The 23890-nt window shown below is 36.0% G+C and overlaps 5 protein-coding genes across 7 annotated transcripts in view; 2 read left to right on the plus strand and 3 right to left on the minus strand.

Annotated features, from left to right (window-relative positions):
• Window positions 1-7038: 7038 nt before the first annotated feature.
• Window positions 7039-7773, minus strand: LOC129742350 (uncharacterized). The gene is made up of 3 exons (XM_055734242.1): window positions 7648-7773; window positions 7394-7581; window positions 7039-7329 (listed from the first exon to the last, which is right to left on the minus strand). Exons 1-3 carry the CDS (start codon window positions 7655-7657, stop codon window positions 7129-7131), a joined length of 399 nt encoding a protein of 132 aa, XP_055590217.1. The 5' UTR covers window positions 7658-7773; the 3' UTR covers window positions 7039-7128.
• Window positions 7774-7905: 132 nt separating this feature from the next.
• LOC129745550 (CD2 antigen cytoplasmic tail-binding protein 2 homolog) lies at window positions 7906-9316 on the plus strand. Of its 2 annotated transcripts, none has more exons than XM_055738678.1 (2): window positions 7906-8143; window positions 8210-9313. In XM_055738678.1, the coding sequence occupies exons 1-2, from the start codon at window positions 8001-8003 to the stop codon at window positions 9138-9140; spliced, it is 1074 nt and encodes a 357-aa protein (XP_055594653.1). In that variant the 5' UTR covers window positions 7906-8000; the 3' UTR covers window positions 9141-9313. The 2 variants fall into 2 exon arrangements, with proteins under 2 accessions (XP_055594653.1, XP_055594655.1); XM_055738680.1 differs by having other exon boundaries at window positions 8011-8147; window positions 8210-9316.
• Window positions 9317-9319: 3 nt separating this feature from the next.
• Window positions 9320-10199, minus strand: LOC129745551 (vacuolar protein-sorting-associated protein 25). Its single transcript, XM_055738681.1, has 2 exons — window positions 10006-10199; window positions 9320-9945 (listed from the first exon to the last, which is right to left on the minus strand). Exons 1-2 carry the CDS (start codon window positions 10053-10055, stop codon window positions 9474-9476), a joined length of 522 nt encoding a protein of 173 aa, XP_055594656.1. The 5' UTR covers window positions 10056-10199; the 3' UTR covers window positions 9320-9473.
• Window positions 10200-10393: 194 nt separating this feature from the next.
• LOC129747615 (putative leucine-rich repeat-containing protein DDB_G0290503) lies at window positions 10394-13005 on the plus strand. The gene is made up of 5 exons (XM_055741905.1): window positions 10394-10524; window positions 10581-10918; window positions 10984-11153; window positions 11389-12629; window positions 12684-13005. Exons 1-5 carry the CDS (start codon window positions 10507-10509, stop codon window positions 12780-12782), a joined length of 1866 nt encoding a protein of 621 aa, XP_055597880.1. The 5' UTR covers window positions 10394-10506; the 3' UTR covers window positions 12783-13005.
• A 1372-nt stretch (window positions 13006-14377) lies between these two features.
• Window positions 14378-23890, minus strand: part of LOC129746289 (probable citrate synthase 2, mitochondrial) — a 30168-nt gene continuing 20655 nt past the window's right edge. For both annotated transcript variants that reach the window (XM_055739887.1, XM_055739888.1), the window contains exons 4-6: window positions 17331-17457; window positions 16163-16854; window positions 14378-16102 (exon numbers count right to left, since the gene is read on the minus strand). In XM_055739887.1, the coding sequence (XP_055595862.1) occupies window positions 15728-16102; window positions 16163-16854; window positions 17331-17457 (1194 nt within the window). In that variant the 3' untranslated portion in view covers window positions 14378-15727. The remainder of the gene's footprint in view (window positions 16103-16162; window positions 16855-17330; window positions 17458-23890) is intronic.

Here is a 23890-nt window from a genome sequence, read left to right on the forward strand (position 1 = left end):
AAATTATCGATCCGAACCATCAGTTGGTTGTGGCGTACTGAATCTTTACTAATGGATTTTATTGTTTTATTTTTTAGATTTGGAAAAGTGTTTGCAATCTTAGAACTGAACAAGAACTTACAACATGACTTCGCCATCTTCCATACCACGAAAGTCGTGGTATTCCGTCGAAAAAGCCTCCAGCCGATTTGTTATTATAGAACTCGATCGAAGCCTGTGTTACCTTCACTTACCTAAACATCCACATACCGACCGACCAAACCAAACCTTCCGATAATTGCTAATATTTGCTAACTAATTGCTAATTTGGACTAATTACTAATATTTTATTTTCAAAGTGTTCGTGTTTTCACATTTTGCAAAAAATTTCAATAAATAGAAAAAATTATACATATTCAAAACTATCATTCTTATCATTTAATTAACTATTTAGAGCCTTTCATTCCCATGTACATAAATTTTCTGTTAAATTTCTTTTTCGTCACCACCTGAAAAGGTACCGACAATCCTCATCGATTGCCGAATTAGTTAAGCGAATCTAGATTTGTTCGTGAAAATTGTTTTTAAAATGGTCATACTTTAATGTTGTTGAAGTTTTAGATGCAAATTATTCCCTGTTTCATAAATTTTTCATTGAATTTCTATCTCGTCGCCACCTGAAAAGGTACCGACAATTGTCACCTAAAATCGTCACCCGAATGCGACGATTCTCACCCACGGTGACTACGAGAATAGGGTAAGAACTCACAAAGTTCATCCGAAGTGACGTTCCTCACCTAAACAGACTGCTGGAATAGAGTGACTTGGGTGACTCTACTATCGTCACGTCACTCGAGGCGCAGAATAAGGGCCAATGCATATTATCGTCTCCGATACCGTGAATGTACATTGGAATTCATAGTTTCCGACCATACATTTCACTGTTTTGGCGAAAATAACCATGAAAAAGGGGTATTGTTATGCAGCGTGACCATGAAAAAAATGGCGATTTCCCATACATTTGGAAGCTCAAAAATGTGAAGTTCATGATGATAACAGCTTCCACTTTTTCACAATAAAACCATGAAAATCCGTTTATTTCCATTGTTTAAACGAAGATGGAAATCAAGGTTTTTCAATGGTATGTATGTAATGTTTCAACCATAATCTTTCATGGTTTACCATGAATAATTTATACTTTCATGGATTGGAATAGTTTGCTTAAGTTAATACTTATTTCAAGGAATTTTATTCATGATTAGTTATGCTTTGTAATAAACATGATAAACGTTTATTTAAAAGCACAACCAATCAGGAATATAATTCCTCAAAACAAGAATTAACTTAAGCAAACTGTTTAATTTAAAATAGAAATTCGAAATAATTTTATTTAATTTTAAAATTTTATGAATGCTCTATAATAATACTGTTTTTGCACTTTTCTAACACCAGGTGGAAAAACAAAACTCCTTAAATTGTCAAGAATCTATATGTAGGATCTAGGATTGATAAGGTAATAAAATGTGAATCTAGTATTCATTTGGATTATTGTACATTCAAAGTGTAATTCGACGTATGTCGTGAGTATCATCACATAAGCGTGTTTAAAGCTAGAGCTAAAAGTTATTATGCAATTGTATTGGGGAAACCAGAGTGATACTAATTCTTGTGGAGAAGTATCTATGTGTGTGTGAGATGTTGGAGAGTTCGTTGAAGAACGGGAGTTGAGAAAATAACTTTAGAGTGAAAAGACGCGTTAAGAATTAAGGAACTTTGAATTCAAAAAGAAAAATATGGCGTCCGGTCACGACAATTGGCGCAATATAAGCTTCCAATCGGTGAGTACTCGGCTAGAAAAACAATAATTGGTTGTAGCTCAGTCAGAAACATAATTGAATATTGATTAAACTCATCTTGCCGCACTGAAAAGAAATATAATTTTAAATGGAATTTTCAACATCTGAATAATATGTTTACACGCAATCGGAAGCTCCGACTAATGAAGCAATCAAAAAAAAAAAAGTGTATTAACAGGTGGTGATTTTTTTCTAACCAGAAATAAAAGAATGAAAAGTGCAATGAAAGAACAGATATGATTATTTTGAAGAAATTTTAAAAAAAGCGAAAATATTTCATACTCTGCCGACGTAAGGTCAGAGAAATAAGCAAATTTATAAAGCTTTTTTTGTACTGATTCGAAAAATTATAAAATAAAGATCTCCGATGGAAGGTCAGAGATAAAGACTGATATGGAAGATTTTCATAGAATTTTTTAAAAAGCGAAAAATATACCAAACTCTGCCGACGTAAGGTCAGAGGAGCAGTGCATGGAAAAAAAGAAACAGTTTTAAAATGAAATATTTTTTATAAAAGGAATTATTAAAAATCTCTGCCGACGTAAGGTCAGAGGAATGAAGCAAGCGAAAAGATGTTTTTAAAATGAAGTATTTTTATTGAATCGAAAATTATTAAAAGAAAAACTCTGCCGATGGAAGGTCAGAGAAAAGAACTGATTTTAATGGATTTTTTTAAACAAGCGAAAAATATACCAAACTCTGCCGACGTAAGGTCAGAGGAACGGTGAGTAAAAAAAGAAACATGATTTTAAAATGAAGCATTATAAAAAAAACGAAATATTAAAAAAAAAAACTCTGCCGACGTAAGGTCAGAGGAATGAAGCAAGTAAAAAGATGTTTTTAAAAAGAAGATTTTTTATTGAATCGGAAAATTATTGGTCAGAGGAATGAAGCAAGCGAAAGATGTTTTTAAAATGAAGTATTTTTATTGAATCGAAAATTATTAACAGAAAAACTCTGCCGATGGAAGGTCAGAGAAAGAACTGATTTTAATGGATTTTTTTAAACAAGCGAAAAATATACCAAACTCTGCCGACGTAAGGTCAGAGGAACGGTGAATAAAAAAAAAAAAGAAACATGATTTTAAAATGAAGCATTATAATTAGTCGAAATATTAAAAAAAAAAAACTCTGCCGACGTAAGGTCAGAGGAATGAAGCGAGTAAAAAGATGTATTTAAAATGAAGATTTTTTATTGAATCGGAAAATTATTGAAAAAAAACTCGGCCGATGGAAGGTTAGAGAAAAGAACTGATACGGATGATTTTAACGGATTTTTTTTAACAAGCGAAAAATATACCATACTCTGCCGACGTAAGGTCAGAGGAACGGTGCATGAAAAAAAAAGAAAAATGGTTTTAAAATGAAGTATTTTTATGAATCGAAATATTAAAAAAAAAAAACTCTGCCGACGTAAGGTCAGAGGAATAAAGCAAGTGAAAAGATGAAAAAATGAAGTATTTTTATTGAATCGAAAATTATCAAAAGAAAAACCCTGCCGATGGAAGGTCAAAAAAGAACTGATTTTAATGGATTTTTTAAAAAAAGCGAAAAATATACCAAACTCTGCCGACGTAAGGTCAGAGGAACGGTGCATGAAAAAAAGAAACATGGTTTTACAATGAAGCATTATAATTAATCGAAATATTAAAAAAAAAACTCTGCCGACGTAAGGTCAGAGGAATGAAGCACGCGAAAAGACGTTTTTTAAATGAAGTATTTTTTTAATTGAATCAAAAAAATTAAAGAAGAAAAACTCTGCCGATGGAAGGTCAGAGCTGATATGGATGATTTTAAACAAACTAAAAATATACCAAACTCTGCCGACGTAAGGTAAGAGGAACGGTGCATGAAAAAAAAAGAAACATGGTTTTAAAATGAAGTATTTTTATGAATCGAAATTAAAAAAAAAAACTGCCGACGTAAGGTCAGAGGAATGAAGCAAATGAAAACATTTTTTCCAAATGAAGATTTTTTAATCGGAAAATTATAGAGAAAACGTTAACGATTTCGTTGATATTGAATGCCATTTATTTTTAGCAGATTTTCAAATTAAGGAAGTGAAGTTGTGGATATATTTATGCGTTCATGAATTGATGAATAAGTTGAATGATAGAAGTTTAAATTAATCAGTTCTATTTAATGAAGACTGAGACCAAGATAAGTTAGCTCAATACCACAACACACTCATCAATGAAATACCTACACTATTTAGTTATGGGATGAAACATGTGTTTTATAATGAATCTATATCGTACAACATGTTGATCATGGTACAAATTTTACTGAAGGTGATTAAAGTAAAAAAAGTCTGAATAAGAATATAGATAGAAAAAATGCGTATTTTTACTTATTGAAGTCACTAACTCGCAAATTTTAATAATAAGAACATTATGAAGTTCAGAACCAATTATTGTAATTGAAATTTAGATTAATAAAAATAATTTAAACACAACGCAATTCCAAAAGTAATAGTATTATGTTGAACTCAAATTTTTTTCATGTGATAGTTTCCGGAAAATCTTCTTAGATTAAAAAAATCATAATTTTCTTTTGAAGTTGATGAAGTCGGATCCTGAACTTATTCTATTTCTGAAGGTAGCCTCACAGAAAAGTTGTTTTAAAAATTCAAATTTTAAATGAATACTATAAGGATCCCACTGGAGGCTTCAGTTTGGGACTAAGAATTAAATTAATAATTAAAAATAAGCATGAATGTGTGATCTAGTTTTTTTTTTCAAGTAATAAACAGGTTTTAAGCCTTAAATTTATACCGCAATGATTTGATTTACATTAGAAAATAAATTCTTACGATAAAAGGCATGTTTAATTTATACTGAATTCTAAATATGAATAAGTTAAGTCTCAAATTTCTCCATAATTTTTCGTCATTCGGATTTGTACGAGACGGTGCTTCAACAAATTTAAATTGCAAGTTTTCAGCTTTCCTACCATGCTTTCTCAACTCATTAGTTTGATACACTTCCAAGAATGGTATGAATTGCAAAAAGCCTCCTATCCTAAATGGTTTAAAAAAGCAATAGTTTTTTTGTTAGTTACCAGTTTGCAGTCAGCGTTAGGTGGGAATCAGTGGTGAACAGATTCGAACGTAAGTTGATGATTTCCTACCATATCTGGATGGGCGGATCCCGGGATATCGTACATTGGACAATTGAAATACCAACCTCTCCAGTTCATGATGGCCTACATTGTTGTTGTGAATGCAGAATAAAGACCAAAGGATATTGTAGTGGACTTCCTACTTTCACGATGCGCTGGGTTATTATTGCCATTATCCGTAAGTATAAGGTTGACCACAAATGTCACAGACATGTTAATATCCAGGAAAACGCCAGTCAATTACACGCTATCCTATCCATTTCTTTTCGGTTATGCAGAGGAAATTTTAAATGAATTAAAAGCTTTCAAGTACACGGCCAGCTAACTCAAGCCAAAGAGAAAGTGTACACGGATGTAAACAATCTTAATTCTTTTTTGGACAAATGTTAGATGGGCCGAACTCCAGGGGTTCCTTTCAAGAACGTTACATACGTTACATTTCTCTAGATTGACACGTTATGCAAATTATCATCAAGGTGGTTCATTTTCCTAATATCGGATGGTATAATAAATGAAACATTATGTATTGCTCAGAGCTTAGTTAAACATTTTCAGACTGTTATGAATTGTTGCAGCGTTGCTTGAAGAACAAAAAAATGTAAGTGAAATTGATAAATTCAAAGTGTGAGTCATGCTTGCAAGGGTGTCACATCTACAGCTGTTATTATGTAGTAAGTTAAGAGGTGAGATTCACTCAAAAAATAATAACTTTATTGTTAGGGTGGTTCAAAAATAATACATTACTTACAAATTTGCAAAGTTTTACAAGCATAAACTATACAATGAAGAATATCAAAGTTTTCGGATGGAGGTCGTGTGAGCAACTTTCAAAACCTACAATAATTAAAAAAATCCAAAATCATTTTGTCTGGCCGAATGTGTCTGTATACAGTTACGTTTCATTTTCGGTATTTTTGACTTGAAGCAACTAAAGACATTGCTCTATCGCATATCTAGGAACTATACTTATTTTGGTTTTTAAAATTTGATGAAAATTTCTAACTGCGTGTTACATTGTCAAGATAATTTGGGTACGCTAAAATATGCAGCCCAGTGATTTTTTGTCTACAACTAGACCAAAAAATTGAAATAATTTGAATAAGGAAAATATTTAACAATCTTATTATATTCAAAATTACGCATCGAACATGCATGGAAACTATATTTTTAATTTAATTATGGAAATGAGCATATTTCTCAAGTGTTTTGATTTACCATAAACATATTTCAACATATTTAATATTGTTTGAAACATTAAATTATTACAATCTGAGGAAAGATCCTAGATAAAGTGTTTATAACTAAAATTCTAATTCTACACTAATGTGACTGTAGAGAATGTTACGGATGGAGGTGAAAATTAGTATAAAGTCAACATGACACGCTTTAACGCTTAAATAAATGGTACCGCTCAGAAAACTGTTCAATGAAAAGCTACATTGAGAAATTTGTACTTCAAGTCATAGAAGTCAAATTAAAAATGTATGTGGTCTGAGAGCGACAAAATCATAGAAAAAGATTTCGATATTCTTGAAGATGACGTTCATTCGTGGATATTGTCATGCTGTAGAGAGAGCTTGAAAAGTAAGTATGGCTTCAGTGAAAACAAATCTTGAAATTGTAAAAGGTATTATGAACGCAGCTAATATATGAAATCAGTGTATCATATAATCAGTCACGATAGTGGTGTTTAACGTAAAAAATAAGAGTACATATTTTATTTGTTATTTTAACTAAGATTCTCGACTTGTATAACAGTTAGTTATTACGCAAAAGAAAAAAAATTATTTTCATACAAATATAGATAACCTAAGAGTAGGCAAGGAGGAGGATGTAGGATCTAGGATTGATAAGGTAATAAAATGTGAATCTAGTATTCATTTGGATTATTGTACATTCAAAGTGTAATTCGACGTATGTCGTGAGTATCATCACATAAGCGTGTTTAAAGCTAGAGCTAAAAGTTATTATGCAATTGTATTGGGGAAACCAGAGTGATACTAATTCTTGTGGAGAAGTATCTATGTGTGTGTGAGATGTTGGAGAGTTCGTTGAAGAACGGGAGTTGAGAAAATAACTTTAGAGTGAAAAGACGCGTTAAGAATTAAGGAACTTTGAATTCAAAAAGAAAAATATGGCGTCCGGTCACGACACTATATATTGCAGCAAATCCGTCATCGTTCCCAATAACTCGCAAATGTCTGAGTTGCCGTCCATTCTCGGTTTTCTGTCGGGGTTTTTTTTCCACCGTGGCTGGAAGCGGCGCATTCTCCGGTGTGCGTGATCCAGGTTTGAAGCAGTACGATACGGCGTGTGGTCATACCCGTTTCCGAGCCAAATTTACCGGAACTAAGTTGCCCGTCTTGGAATGTCCACTGTAAAACAAATTAATAATAAATATAAACAAATATTAAACAATTATTCTTGAAATGTACTCACCACCAAAGTTTTCGCTGTTCTTTCCGTTGACCAGGAGCTGAGCTGGGTTGAGCTAATACCAGGCAGTTTGGGACAAGGAATTCCATCAATCGTACCTTCCGATGGCATCTTCCCGATCTCACACTTCACCGAAAGCTTTTTCCGCTGCCCCAGGAACGGCGCCCAAAAGGAAGTACTATTTGTTTCACCTTTCAGAAAGAGAGTGAATACATTAATTTCAATAAACCTATAGCATATTCATAAAACGAACTTACCATACAGCATTTTCGCAAAAAATTATTTATCGAAAAATTGTAAGACAAAAATGGCGCGCGCTCGAAAAAAAGGTCTACACGATAAAATATATATGTGTAAAACTATCAAAATTTTACCAATGTTCACTTTATCATGTGGTTGACAATCGGCAACATCAAAAAACGCTTTGGGTTTACTCGCTTTTAGTATGTAATTAAAAAGTGAGTAAACCTTAAGGTTTTTTAAATTAATTATATCGGGTCGTGTTGTTAAACAAAAAATCCGAATAAAATCAATATTTACGTTGTTTACTTTCGTTACTGCTTAAAAAAATTGTTCTGTGCTCTGTGGAAAACCCCGAAAAAAAACCAACATGTCAAAGAGAAAAGCCTCGGAAATAGTAGAAGAGGACAATTACTTGGACGACTTGGTGCAGGACAAACAAAGTAACCGGCCATCTACCAGTAAGCACACCTTGGATTCCGATGAAGAGGACAGCGGCGACGATGAAGCCCAGTGAGTATGAGTCGAAATATGTGTTTGAAAGTCTGCGAATTTTAAAGAGTTCTTGCCCTTAAATAGATATAATGTTCTGGATGATAACGACCTGGATGGTCAGGAAGACGGTGTGGCCCGTGTGGACGGAGAGATGAAATTCACTCCGTTCAACATGAAGGAAGAAATGGAGGAAGGACATTTCGATGCGGATGGGCACTACTTGTGGAAGAAAGGCGCCGAAATCAGAGATAACTGGTTGGATAACATCGATTGGGTCAAAATAAAAAACGACCCGAACTATAAGGAGGACAAAGATAAAGTTAAGGGGTTGGCAGATTCGGATTCCGACGACGATGACGACAACGAGAAGGAAAAATCTCAGCAGACAGATTGTACCCAAGTTTACCAAAGTATTCTGGAAATGATGGAACCGAAAGAAACTATCAAAAAAGCACTCCAGCGGATTGGAAAGAAAACCGCCAAACTAACAACAGCCCAGCGTTGGAAAATGAAGAAGGCTGGCACGTTGGACGATTCCAGCGAGAAAGTAACAAAGCTTACTGAACTGGCAAACGAGCTGCTAACGCGAAATGGCAACATGGACATATACGAAGAAACGTACGAACAGATTCAAAAGAAAATAAATAAAGCTAAACCACCCAATCAATCGGTTAAACCAGATGAAGAGCTGGATATGTACGCGGATGATTTCGATAGCAAAGAAAAGGATAAATTGAAAGATACCGATGGCACAGAACCGGTCGCTTCCGCGTCGTCTCAATCGAAAGCGTCGGAAACTACGGGCGAAGTTGAGGCTCCGGAAAAAACGGTGTTGATGTGGGAATACAAAGATCAACAAAATGGAACGGAAATCCATGGACCCTTCACGACGGAACAGATGCAGAAATTTGTAGATGAGGGCCGTTTGGTTGATGGTGCTTTTGTGCGCAAGGTTGGGGACGAGGATACGCGCTTTTACTCTGCGGCCCGAATTGACTTTGAACTGTATTTGTAAATGGGAAATAAATTTAAGGAACATGGTTAAAATATGAAAAATTGGTTCTATTTTCAAGTTGGTTCCACATCTCCAGTGGACATAAAAAATCTACAACCCTGAACCGAATAATGTTAAAATAAATTGAATTTAAAATTATCGATGCTGTCAAATATTATCATTAATTTTCCAAAGTAGCATTAATTTTCAATAGCTGGTGGTAGAGCTATTTTTATTTTAGAACACTTTTGTTAAAGCTTTACAAATAATAAACATGTTAATATCCATTATATTGTTCCATCATAATGATGGCTATCGTGATTTTTCTTCAAATTGTTTTATTACACTGTTTGATTAGAAAAATTTAACACCTTCATTATCGTCGAAAGCTATCAGCTCACATTTACCTTTCGTTTCCAGTAGCTTCAACGCTTTCTTGAACACATCCTCATCTAACCCGTGAAATTCTTCGCCAACGGTATTTTCTCCGGACACGAGCTCATAGATCGTACAGACTGTGTTGGTCATTCCGTTGGCTGCAGCCCACCCGTAAATTATACCACCCCATTCGTCCAGTGTGTGCCAGTAAACCTCCCACTGTTGTTTGCGTTTGTCTACGGGAGCGGCATTGCCGGATTTGGCCAGCTCTTCTAGTAGCCACAGGCGCCCTTCGGATGGCAATTTTCGCGAAATACTTTCGTTAACGAACAACGGTCCATCTTCGTTCAGATTCAGGATGGCTTTCCCGGTGTGTTTCTGGTAGCCCAGGATCAATGCTTTCCATGTTGTTAGCTGTTGCTCTTTTGTTTTGCCGTGGGATTGAAAACTGGAACGAAAGAAAATTGGGCTGCAGATTCGGCCGTTTCATATATTGTAATTTACTTACGTGAAAAATGGTGGGAAATTGTACTCCCAAGGCCACTGGAATTCTACCATCTCCTATGATAATTTATAATTAATTTACAATCCTTTATTTTCTGTAATCTATAAAAATTTAAATAATTTTATTCGGCAATTTTCATTCTGAAGTTATTTTTTGTTTAATTTGGGAGTGGGTGGGATAAGCTATATAAACAAAATATTTAACAAAACAAGTATACTCTAGTTTTCGATAACCCAAAGTTGCTCCATCAACAAGTCAAACATGCATGCATGCATTTGAATAGTAACTTTCAACTGTTAAACCACAGCTTTGTAATACTTTCTAATAGTGCACTATGCACATGTATAGTATGAAGCTGTATGAAGGTAAAGTTTGGCCGTTTGGGTATAAATCATTTCCAGTGTTAATTTTATACAAAAAAGTTGTGCACGTGTCCTGCGGGTCCTGCGTCCGTGGAAAACGCTAAAAATTTCGCGTATTAAAACATTGTGAATTTTCGCAACGATGAATATTTCCGAAAAAGTAAAGTCCATAATACTTTATAATAGTTAGTAAAAACCACACCGTTTTTCTTACAGGCGGACAATTTGGAAACAAATCAATTCCGCGAAAAGGGAGCCCCGATGGAGTCGGATACCGAAGATCAGGTGTCCACTGCCGGCGAGTCGTTGTCGGACGACTTTGATCCGGATGAGCGCGACACCAGTGTAGACATTTTAATTGATGTGCGTCGTTTGTACGTTCTGGATAAGGCTGCGGTTTTGTCGGAAATCATGAGGGTACGTATACGGGAGCTTCGGTTGCAAAACCAGCTGGAAATCTATCAGGGTGCGTTGGAGGAAACTGGTGCGGAAAGAAACCGGCTGCAGCTGGAACTGTCGCAATGTGAACGGATGGTAACCATTATGCAACAATTGTACGGGAATTCTAGCATCGACTAGGAGCAGATTAGATTGGAATTAATTAATATTTTTATAACAGAACTGCTGATCACTCCAACATGGCAGAAGGGTTCACAAAAAACTACAATCGGGCTGTCGACGTATTGGGTCAATCCGATCTTAAGAGGATTCAATTGATGAAAGATTGTCGCCAGACAAAGGCACAATGTTTGGAATTCATCAAGCAATTCGAGGAAATGAAGAGTAGTTGTAAGTTTAATTGGTCACATTTATTGTTACCTCTTACCCAAGAGACAAGAAGTTCCATAAAAAATTTCTTAAAATTTTATTCAGTCTTTGTCTGAATAAGTTTTTGGAAACTATTCGACGTAAATTTTAATGTGTCTTTAAAGCTTGTTCAGCTTTTGTTTAAATTTTTGAAGACCATTCGGAGGAATTTAATACTTTTGTTATATGCATCCACTTTCTGGAACTTTGATTTCAGATGAAGAGGAAAGTCTCCGCTCTGAAGAAGAATCCAAGCACAACGAAGAGCTACAGGCCCAAGTCAATGAATTGGTTAACAAAAATAACGAACTTCGTCAGCTGTTGTCTGATGCAGAAAATGCTCAACAAATAACCTCCACTTCGTATTCCATAAAGTTGGAAACAATGGAGATTGAAATGAACAAGCTTCAACAAGATCTCGAACAAGCTCGTTCTCGCATAACCCATGAGCTTCAGTCTAATGAAGCGCTGAAAGCTAACGCAGACATGTTGCTTGTCGAGAAAACTCAAATTTCCTCGGAACTAACTAGTCTCGAGAATAAGATGGTTGACTTCGAAAAAACCATGGACCTTAAACTGCAAGAAGTGCAGCAGACTTGGCAAACGCGGTACAATGAAGATATTCAAAAATCGGAATCGGATTGTGCTGCCCTAAAGCAAGCCATCACTGCGCTCCAAACAGAAACATTATCAATGACAGAAACTATTGAGAAAAACCGCGAAGAGTTAAACAATTGTTCCAATAAGCTAGAAACAGAGAAGTCGCGATCGAACGATCTTGAGTCTAAACTTTCAGGAATGCAAGCTGTTCTGGAAGATCGCAACAATGAAATTTATGCTCTACACGCCAAGCTCAACGGTGAACAAAAGCGCCTTGAAGATCAACGGAAAGAGCTTCAAGTTAAAGTTGAAGGTATGGAAAAGGAAGCTGAGCAGTTGAAAAAAGATCTCGAGGAAAAGGACACAAGAATAAAACAGCTTGAAAGTGATTCACAAGAAAACGTTTCAAAGGCGCAGAAGGAATTGGACCAGAAAAACGCTCTCTATGAGGAAAACTTGAATTCACTGACTAATGCTCAAAAGCAAATCGAAAATCTCGAAACCACCGTCACCGGCTTGAACGTTAAAATTGCTGACCTGGAGCAGCAGTTGAACAGTAAGATTGAAAACGAAGCCCTGATCGCGGACGCTCCTTTGACGGTGCAGCTTACGTCGACGCCCATGCGACCTATTACGGTTGATAGCAGCCCAAGTTTGGCTTCACCGAAAAACAATCACGCCGCCAAAGATGTCGAGTCCAGCTCCAATTACAGTACCTTCCAAAGCAGCGTACTACGCAAGCGAGAGTCGAAAACATTCTTCCCACGATCGAAAGCGGATAGTTCCAAACGACAACCGATCGTATTCCAATCTCTCCGTCGTTTTACTCAAAACGAGGACCTCAATTTCAGCAATGCGGTAGGCTATTGAATGTTTGAGTTGTTCTCCATTGTTATTGTTTTGTATTTTTAGAGCACTATCAATTTGGACGAAGAGTTGCTGGACACCGGTGGTTCCAGTGAATCTTCAGTACCCCGTGTAAAACCGTTTTTCCGTCGAGACAAGCAGTAATTTGTAGAATTTAAGATATTTGTACGATTGTTTTTGACAGATGACCAAAGGTTATACGAACCTTTGAGTAATTAGTGTAAATCTTAATATTGTTGTATTGTTTCATTATTTCTACATTGCACTGGTGTTAACAAATGTAGATTACATCCAGAAAGAGAGAGGAGTAGACTATTTGCCAATAATTGAGTGTGTAACACGTCAAACTCCATTTAGTTCCAAATAAAGCGACACTTTATTAAACTCTAACTGAACTCGTAAGTTATTTTTTCTACTCTCTAGCTAAATTTTCCAATGAAACATCGAGATACGAAGACTCTTTCATTAACATTTTACCATTCGAATAATTATGATTTAAAAAAAAAAACACTTTAATTCTATTATGTGTTGTAAGCCTACATAGTTAAATAATTCTACTGAATCAAAGCAATCGAAAGATTTTCTTTAATTCAACTACGGTACATATAAGCAAAGTTCAGATACCGGTATTTCGACAGCTACTATCTGTCTAGTAAGTTGCTATCGAAATACTGGTATCTGAACTTTTTTTTTATACCGTGGTTGAATTAAAAATAATCTTTCGATTGCTTTGATTCAAAACATTTTAATATTCTTATGGCATTCGTGTCTGTACTGTGACAACATAATCCACCTGACAACTTATCTGTCAAGTTACAAAGTTTTATGAATTTTAAAACATTGATTGTTTGAACAATCCGATAAAATATCAAAGATGGCCCCTCTCATATCACATGCGCGTCGGGCTCGATCAAATCCTCCTCAGTTACTCTTACTCCGCAAAAAGAGCATTCAGATGGTGTAGATCGTTCCACTGTTTTCATGAAAGATTGCATAAAATGAGAACTAGAAGAGAAAACTAATCTTAGTCGCGTGTCACGTTACGTGATTCGCCTTGGTGTTTGTAGCTCAATTTAATTGACATTTTTTGCCAGGAGGGCTCACAGGCCTCAGCAATAAGAGGTGAAATTTTACCAGTCACGTCACGTGACTCCAGAATATTAAAGAACTTCGTGATATGATAACACAGGATGAATAAACGTCTTCAATTTTCAGAACACCAGAGGTTCAGAATAACGAGTCTATGGTAAACAAAGAGACGAAATATTACGATAAAAGTTTTTGATTTTCTATCAGTGTCATTCCAATCGAGCAAAACCAAACAGTCTTGAAGGCAGCCCTACAGCATGTTGCAATCTCATTATTTTGAAAGGGATCAGATGGTGCCTCTTTGTTTACTATAGTCTCTTCAGTTCAGTAGTTGATTAAATCTTGAAATGGTTAGATAGAAATATAGCAATATATGGAGGCCGAAAATCGGTGTTTTCGGCTTCGATCTCTTCGCGGTTCTTAATGTGTTAATAAGTTCCGTAACTGTTCAGTCGGATAAGAACAAAATCCTGGGGAATCTTACTCTTCAAGTCTAAGGGTACAATAGGATTTAGCTTGTACGAATACCAAATGCTACTACGCACAACTTATAATGAATGTGAAAATTAATAAGTTCCTATCTATTTGTAAGATTGTGAAGAAAAAACTAGGAAATTTCTCATGATTATATGAAAAGAAATAAAACTAAATACAGGTAGTCCTCTTGAGATTTATTTTGACCAATAAATTATTCTTCTAATTTCCTGTTAATGCCAGTACAAGTACCAAGAACAATGAGAATAAAACAGACTAGAAGTGAGAAAATCGAATACAAATAGAACGCCAAAAGTAAAACGCTTATCCCAAATCAAAAAGAACGTATTAATGTGAATAATTAACCACACTGAAGATTCCATCTGTAAAAAGGACTTTTTTTTGTTAATTTTTGATTCTCTTTTGCTAGAAGGAGGATTTCGTGATTTCATTGAAATAATTTTCCTACGTTTTCCGTTTTATTCTATATGTAGGTACTACTGATTTGTTTCATATTATTGTGTAAGTTTTCGTTACATCTTATTATCCTTGGTTTCAGACGATGTCTAAGTAACGTTTTTTGTTTCATCATATTCTTACTTATTGTTTATTGTAGAATTTCAGAAAGTACTTCATGGGAATGACAAAATTTTGTGGCAATTTTCCGAAGACAAAGACACCAAACACTGAATTGAACCGGAAAACAGAGAGAAGAAATTGTCGTTTCTTTCGTTCATATGAGCTGTGCAAAAAGTGGGAAATGTTCTGGAGCTGATGCTGAATTGTATTTGCGGTCCACTAGATCGCGTAAGATGATGAGGTAGCACTTTTTAAACTACTAACGTATTCTAGATGAGCTAGTTGATGATGCGTATGTGACTCTAAATAGGTGTCAAAAAATATCAACACATTGGATTTTGAATCGTCTGTATTGGCATTTCTCTTTATTATATCCCATTTGAACACGTTATCCAATCTATAAATAGCTGGCATCATTTAAATAAGTTGCATTTAAATAGATAATAAATAAACAATTTGTTTTATTGGGATTTCCGTTTTCGTTGATTTGACGAGCAAAAAACTTAGTTTTGTTTACAGAGTGAGAGTCCTCCCACTCCTTGGCTTGCAAGGAGTTTGTTGCGCCGTTAGACTTGTTCCTTAAACTAATTAAGTTACTAATGCTCTTATCACTTAATTAAAATCATACAATGTAACAAATTTATATGCATTTGAAAACATGTTTCAATTTGTCCTTGTCAAGTTTTTTTTTATTAACGAGGGACAATTCGGGATATTGGAACGGGGCAGGCAAAGGGAAAGATGTCATTCTCTCTGGTTCCAAATACTTCTGTCGTACTCTTGAACGAGACGCCCGGCAATCTCTTTGTTGATCTTTCCTTCTGAAGTTGGTTCACTGGTTCGTCTTATCGTACTCGGTTTTTGACAAAAAAAATGTTTCAGTTGGTTTCGGTTTTTGGTTGACGTGTTGATGACGGGTTTGGGTAATTTTTTAACTTAGCACTAGTTTACTTAGCACCAGTGGCCTTCATCAATCCATCGGTGGACATGGATTTGGGGCGTTCGATTGGCAGACCAAGAGCCCGATCCCAAACGAGAGATGCCAGCACTCCAAGAGCACGGGAAACGCCGAAGAGAACGGTATAGTAGTTCATTTCCTTCAAGCCATAGTATTGCAGCAGAACGCCAGAGTGGGCATCTACATTGGGCCATGGGTTCTTGACCTTGCCCAGTTCAGTGAGGATTGGGGGCACAACCTTGTAGATGTTGGACACCAAGTTGAACAGGGGGTCGTTTGGTAGATGCTTCAAGGCAAACTCGCGCTGGCAAGTGTACCGAGGATCGGTCTTACGCAGGACAGCGTGGCCGTAGCCGGGAACAACCTGCGGGAGAAAAAATTTGTATTTTTTGTTTTTCGTTTGAGCATTCGAGCTTGAGCTTACCTGTCCAGATTTCAGCGTCTTCCAAATGAACTCCTTAACCTGATCTTCAGTGGCGCTATCACCGAGTTCCTTGCGCAGCTTTTGCAGCCACACTAATACTTCCTGGTTGGCAAGACCGTGGAGAGGACCAGCCAGTCCATTCATACCAGCAGCGAACGATAGGTAGGGATCGCTCAGAGCGGATCCAACCAAGTGCACGGTGTGGGCAGACACGTTGCCACCCTCGTGGTCACTGTGAATGGTCAGGTACAGACGCATCAGTTCGGTGAACTTTTCATCCTCGTATCCCAACATTTTCGTGAAGTTGGCGGACCAATCCTTCTTGGGGTCGATGGCACCGATGCCCTTTCCGTCACGGTACGTGTTGCGGTAGATGGTGGCGGCCACCACTGGCAGTTTAGCAATCAGATCCATGCTGTCCTCGTAGACGTATTCCCAGTACTTGCTCTTGTGGACGCCCTCGGAGTAAGCCTTGGCGTATTTGCTCTCGTGGTTCAGGGCAGTCACGGCGCAGCTCAGCTGGGACATCGGGTGCAGCGTAGTCGGCATGTTGTTCAACATGGTGACGACGTGAGAGGGCAGGGCAGCTCGGTTGGCCCACTCGCGGGACAGAGCATCGACCTGGGCCTTGGTTGGGACATCTCCGGTGATCAACAGCCAGAAGAGACCCTCGGGCAGCGGTTCGGCACCACCTGTGGACGTGCAAAAGGCTCGTTATATTTACTGCTCGACGATAGTATAATTTCCTTTGATCGGTCCTGAGCTCAATGCTCTTCTAATTTAAGATATGCTCACTAAAGTTTCAACTTAGTTCAAGAAAACAATGAATTGCTATAACAGTTTTTTAGATTGACACTTTAAACAAAGGTTGACTTCTGACTAGACTTTCAATGATAATGGTTTCTCACTAATAGAGTACCTAGTTTACTATCGAATAGCGCCATTGACACGTTTACCTCTATTTAATTGACCGACTCAAGCACCCGTTTAATCCTACAAGTGCAACAAGCTACACAGTAACACATATATCGCACTATAAATACTACTTCATACTACATACAACATGTTTGCACTTCCAATTAGTCAAGGTAATAATCTCACTCGATACCATTTCTAGGACCAATAAAAAATATAGCAAACGCCGAGCGACCGAAAATGAAACACTTACCCGGAGCCTTGGGCAGCACCTTCTGGCATTCGGGAATCGAGAGACCTCGGAAACGGATACCCTCATCTGGATCGAGGACCGAGGTTTCGCACACCAAACCCTTAATACCGCGCATACCACCGTACATCTGGAGGGGGAAACAAGCGAGAAGATTAGAGAGGTAATAAGCCACAATACACCTAAATAAAAATACATTTATTGCTTTCTCGGAACAACCGATCTTCCGGTAGAGGTAGCTTCAAAGTCATGGCCCCGTGCGGTAGATAAGCAACGGCGCTCATCAGTTTATTATTCATTAATCATGGCATGGGGTTTAGCGCAAAACTGTTTTAAAAAGTTTTAGGACCGTTCTACACGCAGAGAAAACTAGGCTTTTGAACCAAAACAATGATGATTTTGTTTCAAAACATTCATTTTTTTAAATCTAACTCCTGTTTTATTTGAACCAAAAACTTTTGTTTTTGATTCAAAAAAATATTTTTTGAAACAAAGAATTAATTCTTTGAACTAAATATTTTTGGATTTTGAATATAAGCAAATACTTTGATTCTAAATAAATGTTAATTGAGCTTATTTCTTTTAAAACAAAGTCAACTTTTTTTGAACACGCAGCGAAAAGTAGTACCATTGAGCTAAAAAAATTACATCTTTGATTCAAAAACCTCGTGTACATTGAAACAAAATCCATTTTCCTTGATTCAAGTAAATTTTATATTGAACCGAAATTTTTTTACATTGAACCAATGTTCCAAATTTTTGAATCAAAGTATTTAATTTGAATTCAAAGATTTTTTTTTGGACTCAGAATCAATGTGAAATATCATTGATTTAGATGAATTTTCGTTTGAATCAAAGTATTTTTCCGTCAAACAGTCGACACATCTTTATTAGCTTCTGTTTGGTGATCGGGACGGCGAGAAGCTTTTCCGCGTAACAGCCAGACAGCACCGGAATCAAAAGATCCGGCGTAGGAAAGTCTTGACAGAGGGCAAACGATAGTGGACTCCTAGGTAGGTCATTCAAAATCAATTTAATTTCAAATAAACCAACCTAACAAACTTTTTCAGGGCAACCATTCATCCAACTAATCCCTTCCGATCCGGTCCAAGGAGACATCTGGCGCCGAAACCCTTCATGAGTTGTTCGAAACGAACTGTCGCCAACAAACATCGTTCAGTAAGTACTTTCCATGCAATTTCAAATTTTTATTGTTAGCATTATTTTGCTTAATATCGTTTTTTGTGAGCTTCATAACAAGAGAAGCATTTTTGTCTAAAATTTGTATTATGTGCGCTATGTAATAATTTCATGTGTACATTTTGTTCTCCTCTTTATTTACAGATGTACCGGTTCAAAACTCTAATTATAGGGAAAATCGATAATGTAAACATGAATCACAGCATGAACTTTCAAAATAAATAAAATATTTTAAACCATAATTGATTTCTTTTCATTTCCAATAGGACGAAAATTGATATGTAGTACTAGAATTTTTAGAAACAAAAAGAAGAATTGAAGAACAAATGCTTTTAAATTGAAACCCAAATACCGTTGGAGTAAACGAAAAGTTCATAAAATTAAACGAAAAGGCTTTTGAATCAAAAGCATTTTGTTTTTTGAAACAAAGAAAAAGTTTTGATTCAAAGGAAAGCATTTCTTCGAAACAAAAGAAAATGCATTCGAATCAAAGGAATTTTTATTTGTCCCAAAATCAAAGGAAAAAATCCTTTGTTTTTGCGGCACTTTCCTTTGAAACTAATTTCCATTTTTCTGCGTGAACCAAAGGAAAATGTGTTTAACTTGAAGAAATGATTCCTTTAAATAAAAACTTCAGCCTTTGATTCAAAAGATATTTTGATTTGCCTTGCAAGAAAAATACAAAACCGAAAAATCGAATCAAGTTTGGCCGGTCGTGTGCAAATCTAGGTCAGAGTTAGCTATATTAGAAGGATTAAGGATGATGTATAGTAAGTATGTTAATTAAAAAGTGAATATCGAAGATTGTCTATAAGTGATTGCGTTTTTACAGAACCAGAGCCGAAGGATGGTTTCCCTGGACGCCTCAACCGAGATGAAAGCTGCGCACGATGACACGGCTCCAAATCCAGCGGTCAGGTCGACAAAAATTTGGACCGGATCGATTTTAGTGAACTAGTTTGTGGCCAAGTGTTTCATCTGTTGTAAATAAAAAAAATTAACATATAAATTTCTTTCTTTTTATTTTTTGAAATTCCTAATAGGAATTTCAAAACAACAGGAAATATGTCCTCCAATTGGAAAAATGGAAAATGGTTCAATGAACAAATCTTTTTAAATCTAAATCTGAATTACATTGTGGCGAACGAAAACAACTTTGTATCAAATGAAACTGTTTTTTGTTTCAAAGTATTAAGATTTTGTTTCAAAGATTTTTCAAAAGAAAAATTCTTTGAAACAAAGGAAAATGCTTTTGAACCAAAAGAATTTTTATTTATCCCAAATTCAAAGGAAAAAATCCTTTGTTTTTGCGGCACTTTCCTTTGAAATAAAAAACCTTTTTGCTGCGTGTACAGTGTGAGTGGAACATGGAAAATGTACATTATACACATGAATATCACGCATTATTCCTTTAACGAGTTTCATGCCTAGATCGACGCAATATGAACGCAAACGTAATGATTATTTTTTATTTCTGCTGTAGTATTGATAGAAAAAACTGTCGTCCAGATGACCGGCATAAAGACGCTAGTCGCGTAGTTGAGAAGGTGATTACTCTCGTCATTGAACTTGACTTCTACATGTTCCGCATCAGCCTATGCAGTCAATCCCTGTCTGTAGAGAGGCTAACGCTAAGCAAAGTGCTGAAATCACTACACGTTGCATTAGTTTGCACTACTAACTAGTAACCAACAATGGATATGAAAACAGCACGTGTTTCTCTGACTGAAGGCCGGCATATGCAAATGGCTCTATCACGAGAGCGAGAGTTTTGTACCTATTCCTCCATTCGTCTACGATCAGACAGTTTCTCATGTGTATCGGATATTATAATTCCTAGCCCTGGATAAGAACGGAACTAATTCCGCAAAAGATGATCGGCGGGCGATTTATCTGACGCCATTCCATTCGTTAGTGAAGCACAGATTTCTTTTAAATGTATGCGTTGAGTTGAAACTCACGTTGACCGATTATTTTGCCGCATCACATGATTGAGAGGCGTACGAAAGTGATAACGATTATCGTCACCACAGAGAAACGTCAGCTGGTCGGGTTGCGATAAGCTATTGAATAAAGCATAGTTATTTTTAATAAATAATAACAAATGTCACAGGTCACCAAAATTAATGCTACAATCTACAGAATAGGTAGTAAACTAAATTTCTGCTGACACAATGTGTAGAAAAGTTAATTATTTAATAAGCTCTTTTGTGGTCAAGTGAGCTATCGCTCATCCGTTATCAATCGTGACGGTTATCTGTGAAATCACATGGTCCTAATGGTGTTAAGTAGCATTCTCGCGAGTGATATGATAAACACGAGTTGCTATAGTTAATCGAGCATTCCTGACAGGCTACTGGAAACGCTCGAATTCAACTCCTATCTGACTTTGATATCGCGTTCGACATTGAACTTGACACGCCCCAGCATACATCAACTTGAAGAGCAAAGGAAACTATGAATCAAGAAAAACATATCATTTGTTAAACGGGCCAAATTAGTTCCACGGCAAAATTTTAAAATTACATATATCGCCATGGAGAAATAATACCATCAAACGGTCAACAAACGTGGAAAATATCAGCCTATGATAAGCAAAACAAGTTCTAATGAAGAGCTCGACTTTTATAATCAATCAATAAGCTTCCTCTTTTCAACCTTCGCATATACAGCATTCAAACTAATAAATAATCTACACACGTGCTTCATGTCAATAAAAAGAGGAGGGTGCCACTGAACCAAATCTGGAAATAAAATCTACTGGGTCATTTCAATAATTTTTAAAGTTAATCGCTCAAATACAAAGTAATGATTTATCCTGTACAAGTTATTGGAATTTTCAATAGATTCTGCAAGTGTATTTTGTTGATGAAAAACATACTAAAAATTATAGGAAAATCTAATGAATACCATAAGCTTTATAATCCTAATCAAATGTATCAGAAAATCCATTAATTTTCAAATGTTTATTTTTACAGTCCCCCCACAATCATTAGTCACTTAACGTATCATTTCACCACAAAATTTTCGTTCATTCGGGTGTTAGTGGACCAAATATCAAGCTTTGCATGAATATCAGTCATTAAATATTCCCTCTTTGATTTCAAACATGATTTTGTTTCCAATTTTGTTGAAAAATTAAATAATTTACCGAAACAATCAACGTTATTCAAAACCACAATTATGGGTCAAAATTGAAGCTTGTAACAATTATGAGTCATATTGCCCACAATTATTAGTCACATAGAAGTCCATGGCAACACCCGAATATCAACATGAAAATCAACAAGTTTCTGGCAAACATTCAGGGGCATTATTCGCTAGCATACGTTCAAGGGGCAATTGGGTTGAGCTAGCAACCAAGAAATGTTTTGTTTTGCTTGCGAAAAAGTGACCCATGATTGTGTGGAACTTGGTGGATTCTGTAACAATTATGGGTCACTTTTATTTTGCTAAATATAATTGAATTTTCGCATTTCATTCGCTCAGTTTTATTTGGAAAATGTAAACTTTTCTTATGTGCTTATATGGGACCAATTCATTTGGTTGGAATCATTGAAATACCCGCATAAGGGGCTTAACAGTTTAAGATGTCAACCTTATAACATTGGAATTTTATGCGATATTTCCACAGCTTAAAGTTCACTTTTGATAAAAAGTATTCAAACAGCAATTTTACTGTTATCAAACGCACAAATAATATTTTTTAAGCATTTTGATGCTATAGTCGATTAACTAAAAATAATAATTTGATATAATTTCTTTTGGTTTAGTATATATCAGCAGTTCTAATGATCGGTGACTAATAATTGTGTGTGACCCATGATTGTGGGGGGACTGTATATAGAATTTATATTCTGCATTCATGTGTGCATTTTTGTGTAGTGTGTCTTGAATGACTGAGAGTTCAGCGCATCAGCTTAAAAAAGTAAAACTAATAATTCCGCAAAACTCCGTGAATTTGGCCGGAAAAACCTTAACAGCAGTGAAAGATTTTCACACCGAGGCCGTCAACGAAGAGAGTGATAAAGGTAAGTGAAAAAACAGATTTAGAGAAATTTCATTTATTTCTAACTCCCGTTCAGTTCGACAGATTCCACCATTCGACCGGACAAAAACCGGAGCAGTTCTAGCGGAAACAAGCTGAACACTCCGCTGGAACAACCAGCACCACATCATCAAGAGTCGCAGTCGCAGCAGTAAACTTGGCTGAAGAAAAACATTTGTGTTTTGGTTTTTTTCAAGTGAACAGAACACGACTTCCTGGATCGCACCAAAAGTAATCTACGATGGCTCCTAAATATTCTTCCGAGGTAATCTCTTGGCAGTAAAACAGGTAAAAGTTCGCAATTTTCCTTACATATTTTATTTTTTCTTTAAAAGGAGCACCACAGACGACGAAAACAGGGAATCTGACAGAAGAAAAAGCTATTCCTCTTCGGAAGACCCGAACGTTAAGAATTGCGGGAAAAGGTGCGGATGCAATAGGATTGTTCATTCACCCGAAGTTAACATTTGTTGGCGGTAAAGTTGTAAATTTGTATTATTCAATCATATTTTTAGTTTGTTTTTGTTTTTCAAGATTGCACTTCGCTGTATCAGCAGAATAATATCATTCAAGAGTCCCCAGAATAGGCTCCATAGGTTACGAAGACTACCGCGTAGTCCACCTTCTGGTACTAAATTTGTAAATTTTATAAACTTTTATGCTATTAATGTTTAATTTTTTTTCAAGGTAAGCTCCCAAACGTAGCGTTGCTTGATCAACTTGCCAGAAGCACCTTCATTGATACAACAAGGCGGTGGCAGAAAAACTCTAAAATAAGTTCGAACACTTGCTCGGTAATAAATGCTGCAGGGGTATGTAAAAACTTTTACTATGTAGTTATAACCAAAACAGTTCTCTATCTTAATCCTAAATTTGGATTTGTTTCTAAATTTTGTTCTTATATCTCTCTAATGTTTCGTATTTGATTTGAATACAATAGAGGAATTTCAGAGATCAGAATTAAATATAAACAATCGTGATTTCAAAGTAGTCTATGATTCCTTTGAATTCAGCCACAGTATTTGAAAAACTCCAAATACTAGTATCACAGACTAATACTAGTATTTCACTAGCTACTTGCTAGCACCCTCAGTGGGTTTTTTTTTATTTATTAATTGATTTATTCATTGATACTAGTATTTGGGTTTTGCAAACACTGTGGCTGAATACCAAGGAATCATAGACTACTTCGAAATCGTAGTTTTATTTCTCTGTGGTTTAATTCAGCTAAGAGGTTTTTCAAACCTGCTGTTTGAATATAAATAAACAATCAGAATTGAGGTGGAATCTAGTACCGTTTGTAATTATGAGTCCA

This window comes from Uranotaenia lowii, chromosome 2 (genome assembly GCF_029784155.1).
Source record: "Uranotaenia lowii strain MFRU-FL chromosome 2, ASM2978415v1, whole genome shotgun sequence".
Lineage (NCBI taxonomy): Eukaryota > Metazoa > Arthropoda > Insecta > Diptera > Culicidae > Uranotaenia > Uranotaenia lowii.

Excerpts from the sequence above, each read along its gene's own strand:
- LOC129742350 (XM_055734242.1), bottom strand. Across the intron at positions 7,330-7,393 it reads GAACAGCGAAAACTTTGGTG|TGGACATTCCAAGACGGGCA; the intron begins GTGAGTACATTT and ends TTTGTTTTACAG.
- LOC129745550 (XM_055738678.1), top strand. The coding sequence starts at position 8,001 with ATGTCAAAGAGAAAAGCCTCGGAAATAGTAGAAGAGGACAATTACTTG. Across the intron at positions 8,144-8,209 it reads AGCGGCGACGATGAAGCCCA|ATATAATGTTCTGGATGATA; the intron begins GTGAGTATGAGT and ends GCCCTTAAATAG.
- LOC129745551 (XM_055738681.1), bottom strand. The coding sequence starts at position 10,055 with ATGGTAGAATTCCAGTGGCCTTGGGAGTACAATTTCCCACCATTTTTC. Across the intron at positions 9,946-10,005 it reads AATTTCCCACCATTTTTCAC|TTTTCAATCCCACGGCAAAA; the intron begins GTAAGTAAATTA and ends CTTTCGTTCCAG.
- LOC129747615 (XM_055741905.1), top strand. Across the intron at positions 10,919-10,983 it reads GTAACCATTATGCAACAATT|AACTGCTGATCACTCCAACA; the intron begins GTACGGGAATTC and ends TTTTTATAACAG. Across the intron at positions 11,154-11,388 it reads CGAGGAAATGAAGAGTAGTT|ATGAAGAGGAAAGTCTCCGC; the intron begins GTAAGTTTAATT and ends CTTTGATTTCAG.